The sequence below is a fragment of the Temnothorax nylanderi genome, unplaced genomic scaffold (genome assembly GCF_030848795.1).
Source record: "Temnothorax nylanderi isolate EJ_2023f unplaced genomic scaffold, tnyl_v1.0 TNYL_tig0091_pilon, whole genome shotgun sequence".
Lineage (NCBI taxonomy): Eukaryota > Metazoa > Arthropoda > Insecta > Hymenoptera > Formicidae > Temnothorax > Temnothorax nylanderi.
The window spans coordinates 284,782-302,799 of NW_027249153.1; the positions used below are offsets into that span (position 1 = coordinate 284,782).

An 18,018-nucleotide genomic window follows, 5' to 3' on the forward strand; every position below is an offset into this window, starting at 1 on the left:
CAAAATATATAAAATAATTACCATTTTGGTTTTAAATATGTCTTAGCGAAAATTAGCAGTGTATCTCTTAATTAACAACATTTAATATTTAAATAAGAAATAAATGTTTTAAAGTTTGAATTTTCTCTTATTTTTTTCACAGATCATTTATTCAAGGAAACAATTGTGACTTGTATTATATCCAAAGTTGGAACCATGAAGTATAATTCTTGACATATCATTTATGACATCATCAATAACACTTATAAAAAATACGATATATACGAAGTAGTATTTACATCGAACGCAGCAAGCTTCGATAAACAATTTTAATTAACTAACGTAGGTATCGTTCGAGGCAACGAGAAATTTAGGAGTAGTAAATTTTATTTTTTAATAAGTACCCTAACAATTATTCAACTTCCCCGACAATCAAATGTATATCGAAAGATAAACAATCCTATCAATTCTTATCATCGACGCCGACGTCGCCGACGGTTGGCGTGCTCACGCGTCGTTCGCTCGTGTTTCCGTGCGCAAGCCTGACCGGAAAATCGATAACCCTGGAAAGCGCTTATAGACACCGAGTGAGCACTGAGCTGCCGTAGGCCCCGCGTGAGTCGCCACAAAGTTAGTGAGTGCGCATACGACGACGACGACGACGACGGCGACGGCGATCGACGACGATCGACGTCGAATAGAAGGACCGCGGGCATTTTTCATGTGAAACGCAAACTTCAATTTTATTTACCGTGTTCTCGCGCACGAACAACCCCTTAAGGAGTGGACCAAGGTGGCCAGCGGGTCAGGGAAAGTTATGAGGCCCTGCTTCATACCTGTCGTCGTCGTCCTGATCCTGATCGAGGCACTCGACCGTAGCGATAGCATCTCCCATAATATGTAAGTACCTCGTGGTCTGGCAAATCATCTGTCTGCCCTTTTGTTTCTTCTGATCTCTTGCGATTTTGTTTTATTTTTTAATTCTGCGGCAATAACACGAGCTCGATCACCCCACGTTCACAATGTTCACATGGCGGTAATGAGGCGATAAAGTGATATTTAGGTCAACCGTGAAGGACTGTGTTTCTTGATGGAATCGTTGCTATGACGGCATGTCCCATAAAAGACTTTCGGAAATAAAAGAAAATTTTGCAGAAATTGTTTGTCATTAATATTTGTTTCGCCAAGAATATCACAGCCACGTTATTGTTGATGGTTGAACAAGAACTGAATTATTATGTACTTCTAGATTTATATGCACGCGGTATCTTTTTTCAGAGAAAGAATAACTTCTTTCGTTTATTCGTGGACAAGATTCATATTCGTCACTTCACTTTGAAGAATGGATTTCTTTCATGAATAAGATTACCATCGTTTCGTCAGATTGTTATTTACACAATGTTTTGTTACCTTGTAAACAAACAATTTTTATTTGCGCATTCCATTTATTAAAGTAGATATTATAAATTAATTATAATTATAATTGTTAAATGTTAAATCATTATGCTAACTTCGCGATATGAAAAGAAACTACAAACAAATAATAAGACAATACAAATAAAATAGTATAATAAAACGAATGTCTTTATCCAGACTTCTTTATAGAAATTATTATTATTTTATGATTATTTTACTATTTTAATTGGCAGAGTGAAAGGATGGGCGGACAAGCTAGGATTCGAGCTCTCGCAGTTGGGAAAATTGGTGACGAACGTGGACAAGTTCGAGGACAGCTATAAGTCGGCGGACATCACGCCACGTGACGGAAGTGCTCTCGTCCACGAGATCGCTAAGGACATCAAGGCTATGATGGAGTCGAAGATCTCGGCTATCAAGGTACGATTCTTCTATTTCATCTCATTTATGCTCAAGTTTTTAAGCTGCAGTAATAACACAACAGACAGTCTTCTTTATCATTATTGAACATATTGTTCCATTTGAATTTTGTAATTGCAAATTATAATTATTTAGGCATATAATTATTTAGGTGACTTTATTGCTTTTGCTTTTCAGAGGATAATGGATGTGGCTGAAACGTCGGCGCAATCATCCCCCGATGTGGATCCGCCGGAAACCTACGAGTTCATCAATACGAAGAACATCACCATTGACCTCGAGAAGAGTATTCACTTCGGTGGCGACGTAAATCTCAATATGTCAGCGGTGCATGTGCCCACGAATGTGTATGAACGCGCTTCGAGTGTCATCCGGGCGATTAAGTGGTCCGAGACGCTTGATCGCACTTTCATCAACAATTACGAGCAGGACCCGTCGTTGTCCTGGCAATACTTCGGCAGCGCGACCGGTTTCATGCGTCAATATCCTGCCATAAGTTGGCCCATGGAGCAGGTGGATTTGTTCGACTGCAGAACGAGGAGCTGGTACATCGAAGCGGCTACCAGTCCGAAAGATATTCTTATCCTGATGGACACGTCCGGTAGTATGACCGGTATACGGCGGGAGATCGCCAAGCATGTGATAAACAACATCCTTGACACTCTCGGTAACAATGATTTCGTCAACATCATTACATTCTCCAACGAGACTAAAGAGGTAAGAATCAACGGAAAGAATTAAATTTGTCAAGCCAGAAAGAGACAAAAAAATATTAAATATTATATTAGTAAAATTATTAATTAATAGCGACACGTTTATAGGTAGTGTCGTGCTTCAGTGATACCTTGGTCCAAGCTAATCTGGCGAATATACGAGAGTTGAAGCGAGCCATCTCGGATCTCAATACGGAGCAGATTGCCAACTTCTCTCTGGCTTTGACGACCGCTTTTCAATTGCTCGAAACATTCCGCGACGAGCAGAAGGGTGCTAGATGCAATCAAGCAATCATGCTGATCACCGACGGCGTACCATACAACTACAAGGAGATCTTTGAGGCGTATAACTGGAAGGGTCTGGACGACCCTTCGAAGGCCGATATGCCTGTCAGAGTATTCACCTATCTGATCGGTCGGGAGGTGGCAGATGTCCGGGAGGTGCAGTGGATGGCTTGCGCCAATAGAGGATTCTACGTACATTTATGCACCCCGGCGGAAGTCAGAGAAGAGGTCAGTAGACTGAGATTGCTTTCAAATTCGATAAATATATAAAGACCTTAATCTCTAAAAATCTCATATTTGATCAAAACAATCGGCAAAAAGCGCTATTAATTAATTTAATAGAAAGTCGTGATGCCAAATTTATAAATCATAGAAATTTGGACATAGAAGATTATAATGAGCGAGAAATCTTTTCAAAGTATTTGAACGGATAGAATATCTGTCCAGATTATAACAACTTGGATAAAATTAATCGTTAAGCTTTTCGAATTTGCTAGGTGTTGAAATATGTGCCGGTAATGGCGAGGCCCTTGGTATTGGGCCGTACAGATCATCCGACCATCTGGACACCCGTCTACGCCGACGTGACGGATCCGAAAATGACCGACTGGATGTGGGAGCAGCACGAAAGTGAGGAGCAGAAGGAGCTTGTCTTCTGGTTTAACAGGAGAAAGAAGTACCCCAACATGGAGGAACAGGATCGGCGATACGTGAAGAAGCAGAAGCGGTGGTACGATCAGACCAGCGGGTTGCAAAAATACAAACTAATGACCTCGGTCAGCATGCCAGTGTTTGATCGACGTGAAAACGCGGTAAGATTTCTATTTGCCTGTTATTTTGCGAATAATGTCCAGTCGGCTGACAGAAGGGTAGATAAAGGACAGTCTAAAGGTTTAATTAAGATCCCCTTACGTTTAGATAAAATGACAATTCTCTTCAGCAATCATTATCAAATATCATTCACTTTTTTCTTTCTGTTGTGTGCGCTTTCCAGGGATGGGAAAGTTATTTTTTAAAAGTAACTATAGTTACTAGCTGTTACTCATTTATCGTTACCGTTACCGTTACTTAAAAAGTAACGATTTGTTACTTTTTCCGTTACTTTTTTAATGGTAAAACGAGATAACAGACTAAAAAGTTTACTTTTGTCATGTTTTTGTAAAGTCCGTTGTAAAGTCCGTTACAAAAAAAAAGTAATTATAATGGTAACGGCGTTACAATTAGTAACGCGTTACTTTCCAACCCTGGCGCTTTCACACGCTTTCACGTTCTCTTCGCAACATTTTTACAAAACCTCTGATGCGTAATCAACAAAATCTTGAATGCGTAAATGTGATTTCTTCGTTAATAAGTACTAAAAAAAATGATAAACGAGATAAAAATCGCGAAATTCGCGAATCCTTGAGGTATATACTCACGCTGCACTTGCTTCGGTTTTAAGTTCCTCTTTGTCCACAGAACATCACAAGGCAGGTGCTGGTGAACGAATACTGGGTGACAGAAACAAGAGAGGTTGGCAGCTAAAACAAAAAAACTCAAGCAACATTGTTCTATGATGCATATATATAGTACATCCTGTATCTTTATCTTTCGTTTTCGTGCGATCAACCTACGACCTACGACCTACGACCTCATCTTCGCTATCAGCCTTAATTGCCATTTAACGGATCTTAATTTATTACTCATTAGACTCATGAACTTTTGAAGAATATTTACTTTGAAAAAATACTATTTAAATAACATTGCAATTATTCTAAATTTTCTTGTCTCTATTAAGAAAGGAACATCTTAATCTATTACACCTTTCAATTTATTAAGTGTAAGAAAAATATATGTGTATGAAAATCGCGATGTAAATGATGCTGGAACAAGGTCGTAGACACGCATAGATCTCTTTTAGGTCCACATTCGACTCTCTGATATCTTATGTTGATCTCGTAACGTTAGTTACTGGAATTATTTCAAGTCATTAGGTAGGTTTAGGTACGTTAGTCTACCCTGTGTCCTGTCAAGACGAGTAGAAAAAAGGCAAAGTTCTGCCCGCCTGTTGGATTGCGTACGACGAAAAATAATATCCTCGTAAAGATTGATTCGTAGAGATCGTTCTGCAGTGACTACTATATATATATGATGAAAGAGAAAAATATTAACTGAAGGAGCAAGCGAATGGACTTTATCCAAAGAAAAGAAACCTCGTTAATGAAATTTGAATTTATTTTGAAGAAAATTAAATTTAAAGATATTATATGGATAATGATTTACTTTACATAACGATAATAATAATTACTTTTCCCAGGCACTTGCTTCTTTTATTACGAGTAACAGCAGGCACGCACGTACACGAATAATATAAATTTTGGCAGTTTATTGAGTGCTAGATTTCATTAGTCAGAAACATTACATTAGTCAGAGACAGTAGATCTAACTCAAGCGACGACCTCTCTCAAGATTATCTTAATTAGTCTCGCATACATGCATATCACACTCCTGTAGCATTCGAATTGAACTAAAAAAAATTTTGCCTATTATGTGCCACTTACGATCGGTATTATTTCTATAACATTATTGCATAAGATACATAAAAATAAAATATCCTGTTAGATTGTTTTCTATTATTATAAATGGAAAAGAGAAAGAAAGAAAGGTCGTCACTTCGAAAGAACGGAGATAATTGTTACTTGAACTAACACTTAGGGTAGCCTGCGTCCGATGTTGTTAATTAATTATAGAGAAAACTTGTTGTTTAATTATTATAGAGTTTTTATTGTGTATCGCTATTATTATTATTATTATTACACACATTGAAAGTAGTTGAACTAGTTATTGAGTCTAATCGCAAGAAATTTACACTCTCTTATTGCTCGTCCCTCTCGCGCGCACTTTTACACATTTCCAAAATAAAAACATTATTTTGCAAATACAATTTTAATATTGACGTGACTTTTTGTAACTTGGATATATTTTCCAGTCTATTTCTCATTCTCTCCAACATAGCAGATATTTATTATATTTCGCTAAACATCATTTTATTGAGCAAGACTTTGCAGTAACTATTCCACTATAGAATATGCAACATTTAATTATTACACTAATAACTCGGACAAATGTTCTTATTTAATATTTTTATTTTTCCCAAAAATATTATATGGATATCGTGATACACTTTTTGAAAACTATCTCAGGATCATGCTCATCATTGTATACACGCGAGGGGTGATTATGTCTCACACATTTGGTTTTTTGATATACCAAAACGTGTTTATGTAGACGAACTCGTTGTGATAGAACGTTGTTGGAGAAGGTAGATGCGCTTCTGGTTATGCGACTTGAGATGATGATAATTCGTAATTTATTTCGACATAATAACGTTGTCATGATATGATAGAGACGTCACGCAATGCGACATAATGTAGGTTCCCTAATTAACGTATCGGTAATTGTCTGCGCAGACGATGATTGCCAATCTCCTTGGTGTCGCTGGCACGGACGTATCGATCGAAGAAATCCAGAAATTGATGATTCCACACATGGTGAGCAATATTGTTACTTATATATCTTTTACGTTTTATTTTACAAAAAGTGACAAATAATTTTACATTATCAGCAACTATGAATGACAATAATTAAACATTTGTATGAGTATCAATATGTTTAACGTGCAAAATATAATGATCCATACAGTTAAAATCTATAATTTGTTTAATTAATTATAAATTAAAACAAGAATTAATTAAGATTAATTAAAACTATAATATACAAGACTACTAATGCAAAAGTTAAAATTAATTGGAAATTATTTTTACTTTTATTTGTTCCTCTTTAATTTTTAGCGCTTGATTGGTGATTCTTATTCATATAGATTAGAAAGTTGAGGAATTACATAAATATGATCTATTACGAATATTATATGACACGATGATGTACAATACGATACTAACAATAAGATAATAGATGAGATATTTGTATGAGGGATTAAATAGTAAATACCCCTCTTTGGACATCGTATACGACGACTCTATTAAGAAGAGTGACACGAAACTGCTATTAATATTCATTATAGCTTTTATGATGCCGACAGTGCATCAATTGACGGCATGGCAAATGCAAATCATGATATAATACGATCTTCTCTTTCTTTTTCTCTCCGTGGGAGCAGCTCGGCGTCAACGGTTATGCCTTTATCGTGACCAACAATGGTTTCATCCTGATTCATCCCGATCTTCGACCAGTGGTAAAACGCTCTTTAAATTATATATTATCATATTTAACTCTTTTCGCGCGCGCATGCTTGTATTTTATCTCGATTTGACGTTTATGTTACGTGGAATTACGAAATTTTTAATATCGGTATTGAATTTTCGACGTAACGCGATAAAAATGAATATAAGCAATAAATATATATATGTGTTATAAAAATAGTTCCAGGGTATTTTAAAGCCGGCATATAATAGCGTCGATATGGCAGAAGTTGAGCTAGTGGATGACGATAGGGGCCCCAGAGAATTCGGCGACGGACTCATCGTGGTAAATAAATAAAAAGACTAGTAAAAAATTTTTTTTGATTTAACTGACAGATTTTAGCGAATAAAAAAATAATTAACGTAATAGAAAGTTGTAGAACGTCAATGACACGCTGTCGAAGTTTGAGCAACTTTTACTGTTGTTAAAATTTACATGTACATTTAATAAATAATTACATACGAGTCTGTTGCATTTTTCTGCAGATGCGTAACAAAGTGGTGAATCAGACGACTGGTAATTCGATCCTTTACACAAAGTATCATTACGATGACATGGTGAGTACATTGTCACAATATTTAACGACAAATATCCATAAATGTGCAATTTATGAGGATATAATTTTTGTAGTTGCGATTAAAAAGCTTTCCTAATATTCTCGTTATCTGCAGAGAGAAACAATATAAAAGAAAGTAATAAACGATAGTTCGATATTTTTAAGGCTTTATGCTTTTTTATTATATTATATATTTTTTTATTATTTTATCACTCGAATCGTTCACTTTAGGGTTCGATTCATATTCACGTGTTTCTACGTGTTTACGTAGAAACACGTAGGAACACGTATGATCTTTTGCATTCCCAAAGAAATAAGAATTTTTTAATAAAGTTTCAATAAAGTTTTTTCTAAACTGATCTATTAATTTATTTTAATTGATGTATTTTTATCGCTTTAGAAACGTGTCGGCAGAGTAAAGAGAAAATACGATTACATGGGAATAACGGACACTCCATTCACAGTAGTGGTCAGTTTGCCCGTGCACGATTCTGAAAATTACCGCGTGCACGCTATCGAGGAGATACATCGATCTCACGCTAAAGGTACGCATTTTAATTCTAGCAAACTATCTCGCAGCGACGAAAGCTTCCAATAATATAATATTATCGGATTACTAGTGCAATTACATGGATTCTTTTTAATGGCATATATTTTCCATTTTTAAAATGCCAGCAGTTGTCCGAAATTATTTCACGCAGAATGTTGAGGATTGTTATTTAAACTTATTATTCTAAACTATCGATTTTAAAGTACTTTGAGAAATGAATCGATTTATCAAAAATGCAAACGAATTGATAATAAAACTCGGAGACTCCCAAGAACGCGACTCAAGTAGAAGATGACGTGGTCAGAACAAATCGAATAGATGGTGAAGAAGTTTGGCGATTCAATAACGCGACTATGGAAATCTCGAAAGTCGGCACAAGCAATAGTTAAAGTTGCCTCTTTAAATATAATCCCGGCGTTTTATGTAAGTTATAGGCATACGACGGTCTGGCAATCCGCAAAGTTTCGCTGTAAAGTGCCACTCGGTACACAGTTTGGAGTCGAGGAGATATTCGCGAACGAGTTTTGTGTTGCATCGATTGTGAAATTCATGTCTCCAGACGCTTCGTATAGACCTAAAGTTCCTGATAGGAAAGTTTACTTCCGCTAAACAAAGTTACATCTCATAAATATTCCTGTGTTAACGCTACGTAAATTCTACGAAAGATCACATCTTTGAAATTCAATTAATATTAAGTTTCTTGCTATAAAGTATATATAAACAAAGTATTATAAACAACTTTTTATTTATGTCTTGATGTAATAACTGGATGATAAACATAAAATGGTCTTTCATCAAGTGAGAATCGTAGTTGATATTACTTTTTCTAAGGTAAATGTACCAATGCCTGGACACGTATGTATGTCTGGACATTTTTATCATTTTAGTCCTTAAATAAGTTATAACGCGAATTAAAATCAAATAATCAAAAATAAAAATATGTTTCTTGTATTTTATTTTTATCTTTGATTTTAATTCGCATTATACATATTTAAAAACTAAAATGATAAATATATAAGTAAAGGCTTACAAGATTGAAAATCAATTATTAAAATAAGAGCATTGAGCCGGAACTAGGTGTTAGTGTTCAAAAGTACAATATAATGTATGTAAAAACGTATGTAATTCATTAATTTCTATTAATTATATTGTACTTTTGAACACTAACACCTAGTTCCGGCTCAATGCTCTTATTTTAATAATTGATTTAAAATGATAAAGATGTCGAGACATAGGTCGCGGCATTGGTACATTTACCTTAATTGTTAGTCCGGTTTTCGCGACTACAGATTAATACTTTTATTCATGATGACAAAAGCACGACAATTGGTGTAAAATTATTTTTCTACCGCATTAAAATTTTTAACTTATTGAAATAATAACAATTTCAATTTCTGCTTTGGACGTTAAACTAAACTAATATCTTTTTCCTTCTAACTTAATTATCGAGGCTTTCGTCGCTGACCTCGATCTCCTATGTCAAATTTGAACGAATTGAACTATTGTAGGGAAAAACGTGACAGATTACTTTGCGGGTAGTAACTGGCGGGTGCACCCCGATTGGATGTATTGCAAGTAAGTGCCGAATGCTCTCACAATTCTGGTTCACAAAAAGTTTCTTCCTTTTAACTGCATTATAATGAAATTGATATGTAGCTAAGAAAAAATAGGCCTATAAACTAATGGGATGCGACAATTCTATGCATCTATTTATATAAACGTATTGTAAATGTTAGGTATCACTACGAGGGTGAACACAGGTTCAATTCCTCGGAGTTGCAGCTCCTACATTTTCTGGAGCGTACCCGCCTACCAGGCTGGAAGTGGATCGACATGAAGCAACGATCCCAACCGCCGGAATACACCGCTGCGAGTCCTAGTCATAACTCTCATCGTAAGTCACGATCTCTTGAGTTACTTATGCGGCCTCTTGTTATATGTTTATTGTTATGTTTAGCGTTGCATTTAACAAAAATATTTTTAGCGCTATTAATTTTAATAGCATTAACATTTTTTGTGTTCAACAGCTAATTCCTACAAGGCCGACAGGAACTCGTACTATTGCGACAGGAATCTGCTGCTCAGTCTGGTATACGATGCTAAGGCAACCGAGTGGTTCGCCCAGCAAATCCCACCGAATCCCAGCACCAAGGATCCAACAGAGTGAGTATAATTTCGATTTATTAGCCGACGTAAGAGTGCTTTACACAGCATGACTAGACTAATTGGAAAAACGAACGAATTTTCCTTTTCCCTATTATTCGCATTAGTGCGCGATTAATCGGTCGAATTTTCTAACTACTTGAGTAATTTTCAATTACTCAAGTTTTATATAATGTTTTACATTGCTTTTACATACATATACCTAATCTGTAATTAACGGTAATATCACGCTTGCATTAAAATTAATGTTGTTTTATCTGCATGATGATTATAGTTTCTAAAGAAAAGAGCTATCTCGATCAGAACTGTAATAAAAACTTGATAGAATCAAATTCCGCATCCATCGCATTTAATATTAAACAGTAGCCTGATTAATGATGATCCATTAGAAACAGACGCAACAAAATATTTTTATAAAGATAAAATATAAAAAATAAATAAAATATAAATGTAAAATAAATAAAGAGAGAACGATTAATCGCTACTCGACGCATCTTTAGGACGGAGACATCGCTCTTTCTCTACCATTGTTTCCTTATCAGAATTTAAACTTACACGCGCTCATTTTTACACACAAAATACTCCGTCCCGTGTTCTGTTTTATTTCACTATTTTATGCACAGTTCTTTCTTTCCATTTCTCTGTCTCGTTTTTCTTGTTTTTCTATGAGGATAGAAAGTTCACCTGTTCCTTTTGACTAATGTACTTACCACTTTGACGCCATGCAGACCTTTAGCTAGGCTGATGAATCAGATGACCAGGTAACGCCATCACAACGCACCTTACATTTTTAGAAAGTAACGAATTAACTCTCAACCGTTCGTGCCGTACATTATAATGCGAGTGTTAACTCTTCCTATCTTGCTCTTTTCTTCTTAGCTCTATCTTTCCCTCTCTCTTTTTCTCTTTTACAGAATACATCCGTTCAAGAGTTTCTTTCACTTTGCTCTATTTTTCACTTTCCATTAAAGAATTGCGTTAATCTTCTTTCTGGTTGTATTAAAGTACAAAAATTCTCGAATTTTACAGAAAAATTGGTAGAATCGTATTTTTCACGATTCCTCTTCTCTTAAGTTGATTAATTACTACTTTCTTTATAAAGTACTCGCTCATAATTTTTTCTTATGTCGCGCTATATGTATAATCTTGTTTTTTTCCTACTTTCTGCTTCTTTCTTCTTGCTCTCTTTTTTTTTCATCTTTCGACATCTTAAGGTCGGCGCAAAAATTAGCTTGCAAGTCGTAGCCGTCGTAGGGCAATTGTCATCTTTCAGGAGCAAAAGCCTGAAAAGGAGGAATGCTTCGCGAGTGATACTGCGAAAGCAAGAGGATTTTCCCGATTTGATTGACTCTTCTATAATAGTATTTTCCAAAGTATTATTCGTTCGTTTGCGCCATTCTACATTAAAAAGGCAATTAATCCTTTCTTTGATAGTCAAATCTTTTGCAATATAATCTTATTTTTTATTTAATTAACGAATTAACCCAATAATCAACGAGATAGTAGATAGATTTATATATATTATGATACAATGATAAAATATCATGTTTTATTTTTAGTAACAGTATAACTCGTCTGGTAATCATTTGTGTTTGTGAAATCGAAGCAAGATGATAGTTGCGATATGATTTCTTGTCCTTCTTTACTCGAACTTATCTTTCAAATTAAATCCCAAGTATATGGCGCAAAGGAGCTGCGAGCTTACGTACGAATTTGGGAGATCTGTATAACTTATATATGTAGTTGTGCATAACGAGTGTACATCTTAAATATAATGACTCCTGTATAAAAGTGCAAGTAAACGCCAGCTCGAGTCGCGGACGATCCGAATTGCTATTTCTGAAGTGTCTTCTCTCGTAGGCAGCAGTTCAAACAACGCTTCGGGGTGGTCCTGGCGTTTATGGCCACGCATAGCGGACTGACCAGGTGGCAAGATATTCTCCCATTAGATGAGGGTACGCTGCCGGAGGATCATTTCAGTAACCTGTATCCTCATGCTATTGATGAAGTATGGTATAAGCGAGCGGTCGAGCAGTACTACGTAGACCCAGACAGTTTCGTTTTTTCCGTGCCGATCGATGATGAAGGTGCCGACAACACCACTCTAGTCACTGCCAGCCGTGCTGTATTTATCAGTAAGTCAATATTTAAATCGTTATCAAAGTAGAAAAAAAACATATGTTGAATCAAGGAGAGCCTTAATTAAGACTTATTTGTCTTGTCTGCTTTCAAAAATTTCTTGAATATTGATAGTCCCAGATAAAAACAAATCATCCAAAATTACATAGAATCAATAATTTATCAGATCCATATTTGAAATATTAAATAAAAATAATCACCACAAATTATTTCCAATATTCGTGTAAATTTAATAGTCTTTTGATATCAGACTTCAGTGAGACGGAAGGACTTATGTTAACTTTGTTGTAATTTAATAATAATTCAAATTATATATATATATATATATATATATATATATATATATGGTAAGAGAACAGGTTATTATTTATTTTATTTTAATCCTTGCCTTGCAACTTAGGATGACTTCCGGTTTACAATTTGTAATACATTTTACATTTTCATTTAATTTCTGTATACATCTTTGCATTGCAAAACAGAGCTAAATTAAATAAAGTAAAATCTTGAATCTATATTTATATTAAACAAAATATTTTAAGAACAAAAACAGTACAAAATATTAATATCATAGAATCTAAATCTCTCCCCTTTCATATTCTCTATTTGTTCTCTTCTCCTGCCCCCTTCTCTCTCTATCCTATCTACTCTCTTTTTCTACCCCTTTCCTTAGGGTTCTTAATGTCTCTATCATTTTTATTAATTCTAAGACCTTTTCTTCTCTATAAATTTGTCTAATCGCATTTCATTCTTTGTCGCTTCGCACTTCTTTAGAATATAAAACATGCTCTTTGCCTCTACTACCTGCCCATATTCTGCATCTCCTGTCTTTTTCCTCTCTCCAGTACTGGTTTTCATTTCCACATATATCTACCCGCAGTAAGCAAATTGATAGCATTTTGTCGGTAGATTGACATTAACTGCGTCCGCATTCAGCTTACATGTTCTGCTAGCAGAGTCTGCTAACATAATCAGACAGCAGATTGGTAGGAGAAACCGCACAGATAGATCCTACTGATAGGCAATGTGATAACGGTTTCTGTTATACTTCTGTTGACGTTCTGCTGACATCATGTGATATATCAGAACCGGCATCAAATCTGTAGTCTATCTGCCGACAAAATTTGTAATAGATACTTGGCAAGATCTGCTTTCGACAGACTTGGCTGTTTGGGTATAGCTATTAAACTTCTATCCTTCATTTTCTTCTTTCCTCTTTCAAGTATTTTGGTAATTCGTCTGTTGTTCTTATAGTTATTCTTATATATTCTTATAGTTATTATATCTGGACTCGTTTATTTTCAGCTGCCTTTCCTCCTTTTCTCTCTGTTATCTTCACGAGATACATATAGCTACCTTTTGGGTCTCCTGCCTCTCTTTCGTTCCTCAACTGCTCCGGAGAAAACATAGGTTATTAAATCTGTAAAAACAAATTTGCAGAAAAGAAGGCGCCAGCCGTAGTGGTCGGCTTCCAATTCCAGCACACTGCCTTGCAAGCGCTTCTCCAGAATATAACGTTTAATTGTGATGGTAATTGCGATGGTAATAAGCACTGCGGCGACGTCTGGGCATGTTATCTTATTGACAATAACGGCTACATAATCGCTGCCGGGGACAAGACAAGCAACGCCGGTAAATTTTTCGGCGATGTCAGAGGTCCGATAATGAGCAGCTTAGTCAAAGATGGTGTTTTTGAGAGAATAAGGATCTTTGATTATCAGGCGGTATGCTTCAAGAGTCCGCCAACCAACAACGCCGGCAACATTCTTCTTACTGTGAGCACTTTCAATTGCAATAATAATAACACTGTACAACACGCCCCATAATTTCCCAAATATTTTTGCTGGGGGCTGAATCCTACGGAGTCCTACTTTTCCGCTACAGTATACAATCGCACGGAGCGATTAGAGCATTCTGAGAAAGTCTGAAAATTTTTATAGAAATTCTGATTAATAACATGAAAAATCCTGAGACATTTTTCCACCAGGGCAATTATAATCAATCTTATTAAAGAATTTTTAAAGGGATCTTAATTGCTTGATAATTTAAGAATCAGGCAATGCATATGTCTATTTTCTTATTTTTCAGTGAAGAAATTTAAGTGACAGAAAAATCTTGGCAACAAATATAATGAGAGAGAGAGATTAAGATATCATAATCTATAATTATATATATCAAAGTTTTATCTGTTCTAAAATTAAATATCAAAATGTCATGTTGCAGCCATGGAAGCATTTCCAGAGAGCATTGTCGTGGATGGTTGGTCAAGCCGCTTGGGCTTGGGCGAAGATGGGCATATTGGAATCTGATGACGCGGAAGTGTATAGCTACGTTAGCGACGATGAATCAGCCGTTCACGAGGATTATCACGAGGACGACAAACTTCCGCCGCTTGAGCCAAATTACGAGAGATTATACTTTGACCGAACTGTTGTGATGAACCGTACACGCCCGGAAGTTTGCGATCAAGAGGTAAACTTGATTTTAAAAGATATATAATATATACTATATCATAACTACAAACCATTAAAATTACAGATTGTAATTACATTTATACTAGATATAATTTTACTGCAGAAAAATTGATTGGGGTGGCTTTCCTAGCAATTAGAGTATTTCTAGATAGGCTATTTTAAAATAGACTATTTTGATCCTAATTTGCTTTTTATGGATACTTTTTAATATTTACGCATTGAATCTACAGGTGTACTTGTATCTACGCAACGTCTCGTTCGATGCATTTGATAAAGACGTGGATGAAAATTGCGAGCAGCGATGGTATATGGTGCAGCCGGTGACTAATACCAGCATGTTGTTGGTAGTGGTAAACAACAACTGTGGCGAAACAAAGTTCCCGACACTCAGCATTAACCCCGAGGAAGTGATCTACGAGAATAACACGCTAGTCTGCCAAAAGGCGCTTGCCGGCCTTGAACGGGAGCGACCACAGTCCTGTATACGCTGGCATTCTCGCGAGAGCGAGATCACGGAGCATCAGTGTGGCTTGGCGACAAGCACCAGATCGAACCTGTTCCTCTTGATGTTGTTGCTAATGTGCGCGCTGGCCGGAAAAAGTACCTTCCTCCTCGGCTAAGATCGAGATCTGATTTCACAGCCAACAGTTGGTGTCAAAAACTAGTCAATGAAATTCACGATATGCCGCGAATTGAACGGACTTTCACCCGATGGAGCGTATGTGGATAATTGTACATCCAGTTGTCTCGTCCGACGACCAGGATTGCTACATAGAGCGCATATTTGAACGATTTTCCATCTGATTATTCGTTAATTTCTCTAATTCATGTAAATTGTTTTTTCCTGCGAGTTAGGATTCATGTAATTATATTTGATTTGAAAACAGGGAAAAAAGAATGAGTGGAGAATTTATTAGTAAGAGAGAAATAATGAAAGTAAATTAATTCTTTTTCTCTTTTCAAAGTAATTTGTATATTAATTAAATTTCTTGATTCTCTTCAAGCATATATCATTCCTAATGAGCGCTTTGAGATATTCTGTACTCTCTACCTCTCGTTACTGCGATCTCGTTAAGTATACTGTAAATGCGAACGCATTTGTTCTACGTCGAGTTGTTCTAGACGAATTTAATGTGCTATCCGATCCTGCCCGGTACATCCAGTTTTTACGCGATCAATCAAATGTGGCGAACGCAATCGATATCAAAATGCTAAGATACAAAATTGTCTTTCATCGTCATCGATCGCCAAATCAGATTAGATAACCAGAATTAAATGCGCTTAGCGTAGGATCGTTCGCTAACACATTTTCGGTCATGAAACAGAGAAATAAGTGCGATTCGATGAGTGATTTTTCTAGATGCATTTTATTATATTATAAAGAAGATCGAGTTTAAAAAATCGACAGGAGTGTCTTATAAATTAGATTAGATTCAATTTCAGGTAAATTCCTGTCAATTCCTTTTAATCTCTATCCATCTTTCTTTCAATACTTTGCACTCGTATCGAATATAAGCGATTGGATCCTTTAGTAGGCAAAACGAGAAATAAAAAAAGATATTAAGTCTTAATACGTAATAAAGTTGCATACATTTGCAACGTATTTTCGTATTGTATAAGTAAACAATTATGATGCAATTATGATAGATATCAGGATATGTCTCAAATATGAGTAACTGTCTGGAGGCATTTCTAGCACCTAGTATTTGACGTCAAAATGGTCGATTTTTTTTCTACGATTTTCCAAATATGTTTAGTATTATTAACAGAATCTTGTTTTTTTTTTTACAAATAGGAAACCAATTTTCTTTTGCTGAACATCAGGATGCGTTCCAGGGATCAGTAAGACAAATCTCAATCCACTTTGACATTTTCATCATACGTAGATAGAATAATTAAATGGTAGGCGAGAGATAAAGAGAGAGAGAGAGAGAGAGCTCCAGATATTCTAGAATCGATCTAGACAGTTTAAATGCTAACTCGTTGAGACGTAGATTTTTCTAGTTGTCGGAGCAGGGTCGCGTACTCACACATGTGCATGTTCACAAATACACTACGATACATTCGCATACGCGCTTTGTACATTGTAAACCGACGGCGATGCGGAGCGGCGACGAGTCGATCGACATTTACAGAAGATTACGAGACGTTAATTTTGTATATCGCTGTACTATACTGTGAGATGTGTGTATGTGTGTAAACAAGTGTGTGCCTTTGGACACGCGGTTAAGCAAAGAGAAAAAGAAACAAAAAGAAGAGGAATACGAGATCTTGTTGTATGTTTATCGAATAAATCACCGAACGTTCTATATATTATATATTACCGCTGAACTCCGGCTCTCGGATAGTGGCCTCGTCGCGAGAACGAGTTCCGTTCAGAGAACGGGGGATGTTGTTTGTATTACATAGAGTTTATTACAATTTGCTATGTACAACGGCTTGCCTATGTAAAACGAGGACGTTTTCGTATCAAAATGACAACTTTTCAAGAGAAGACTCTCTCTTCTAGACTTTACTTAAACCTCAATTACTATCTCGCTATTCCTAATGGAGCCTTTTCGCATAAACACCTATACCCCCCTGGTGGAAAAATGTCTCAGAATGTTTCACATTATTAATGAGAATTTCTATAAAAATTTGCAGATTTTCTTAAAATACTCAGAAGTTTTCAGATTTTTTTATACGCGAATTGGAACGTTTTCAAGAAAAACTCAGACAAAATAAGAATAAAATATTTTTCGCTAATATATCTTTGTAGAAATATGAGAAAATCTGTGCAATTTATCAGAAATTTTCATACATACGGATACTGAAATATTCCGAAAATCTTCATCCAATTATATTTCCAAAAGTATTTGAGAAGTTTTATATTTTTTTCAGAATGTTTTATAAGTCTCAATTCTTACAACATTTCTGAGAAAATATGAGAAATTTTTTCACGAGGGTCTGTCCTATTTTCCTTGAGATTGTTATAAGAAATCAATTCAGTGACAAAATCTATGGATCTGTTTTTTATTGCTGAACTGGCTGTACTAGTTCAGAGTTTATCTTTTTCCTTCCAATGTGGAGTAAAAAAGATAAACTCTG

At 35.7% G+C, this 18,018-nt stretch overlaps 1 protein-coding gene across 5 annotated transcripts; it reads left to right on the plus strand.

The window, feature by feature from the left end:
- The first annotated feature begins 430 nt into the window (after nucleotides 1-430).
- Nucleotides 431-17,425, plus strand: Stj (voltage-dependent calcium channel subunit straightjacket). 5 transcript variants are annotated; one of them, XM_071710635.1, is made up of 19 exons: nucleotides 431-879; nucleotides 1,629-1,815; nucleotides 1,993-2,532; nucleotides 2,637-3,041; nucleotides 3,311-3,625; nucleotides 4,272-4,325; nucleotides 6,263-6,343; nucleotides 6,970-7,044; nucleotides 7,233-7,337; nucleotides 7,538-7,609; nucleotides 8,009-8,153; nucleotides 9,667-9,733; nucleotides 9,895-10,052; nucleotides 10,186-10,321; nucleotides 11,050-11,082; nucleotides 12,182-12,456; nucleotides 13,898-14,232; nucleotides 14,681-14,929; nucleotides 15,162-17,425. In XM_071710635.1, exons 1-19 carry the CDS (start codon nucleotides 797-799, stop codon nucleotides 15,549-15,551), a joined length of 3,705 nt encoding a protein of 1,234 aa, XP_071566736.1. In that variant the 5' UTR covers nucleotides 431-796; the 3' UTR covers nucleotides 15,552-17,425. The 5 variants fall into 5 exon arrangements, with proteins under 5 accessions (XP_071566736.1, XP_071566738.1, XP_071566739.1 ...); XM_071710637.1 differs by having other exon boundaries at nucleotides 9,682-9,733; XM_071710638.1 differs by lacking the exon at nucleotides 11,050-11,082 and having other exon boundaries at nucleotides 443-879.
- Nucleotides 17,426-18,018: the final 593 nt, after the last annotated feature.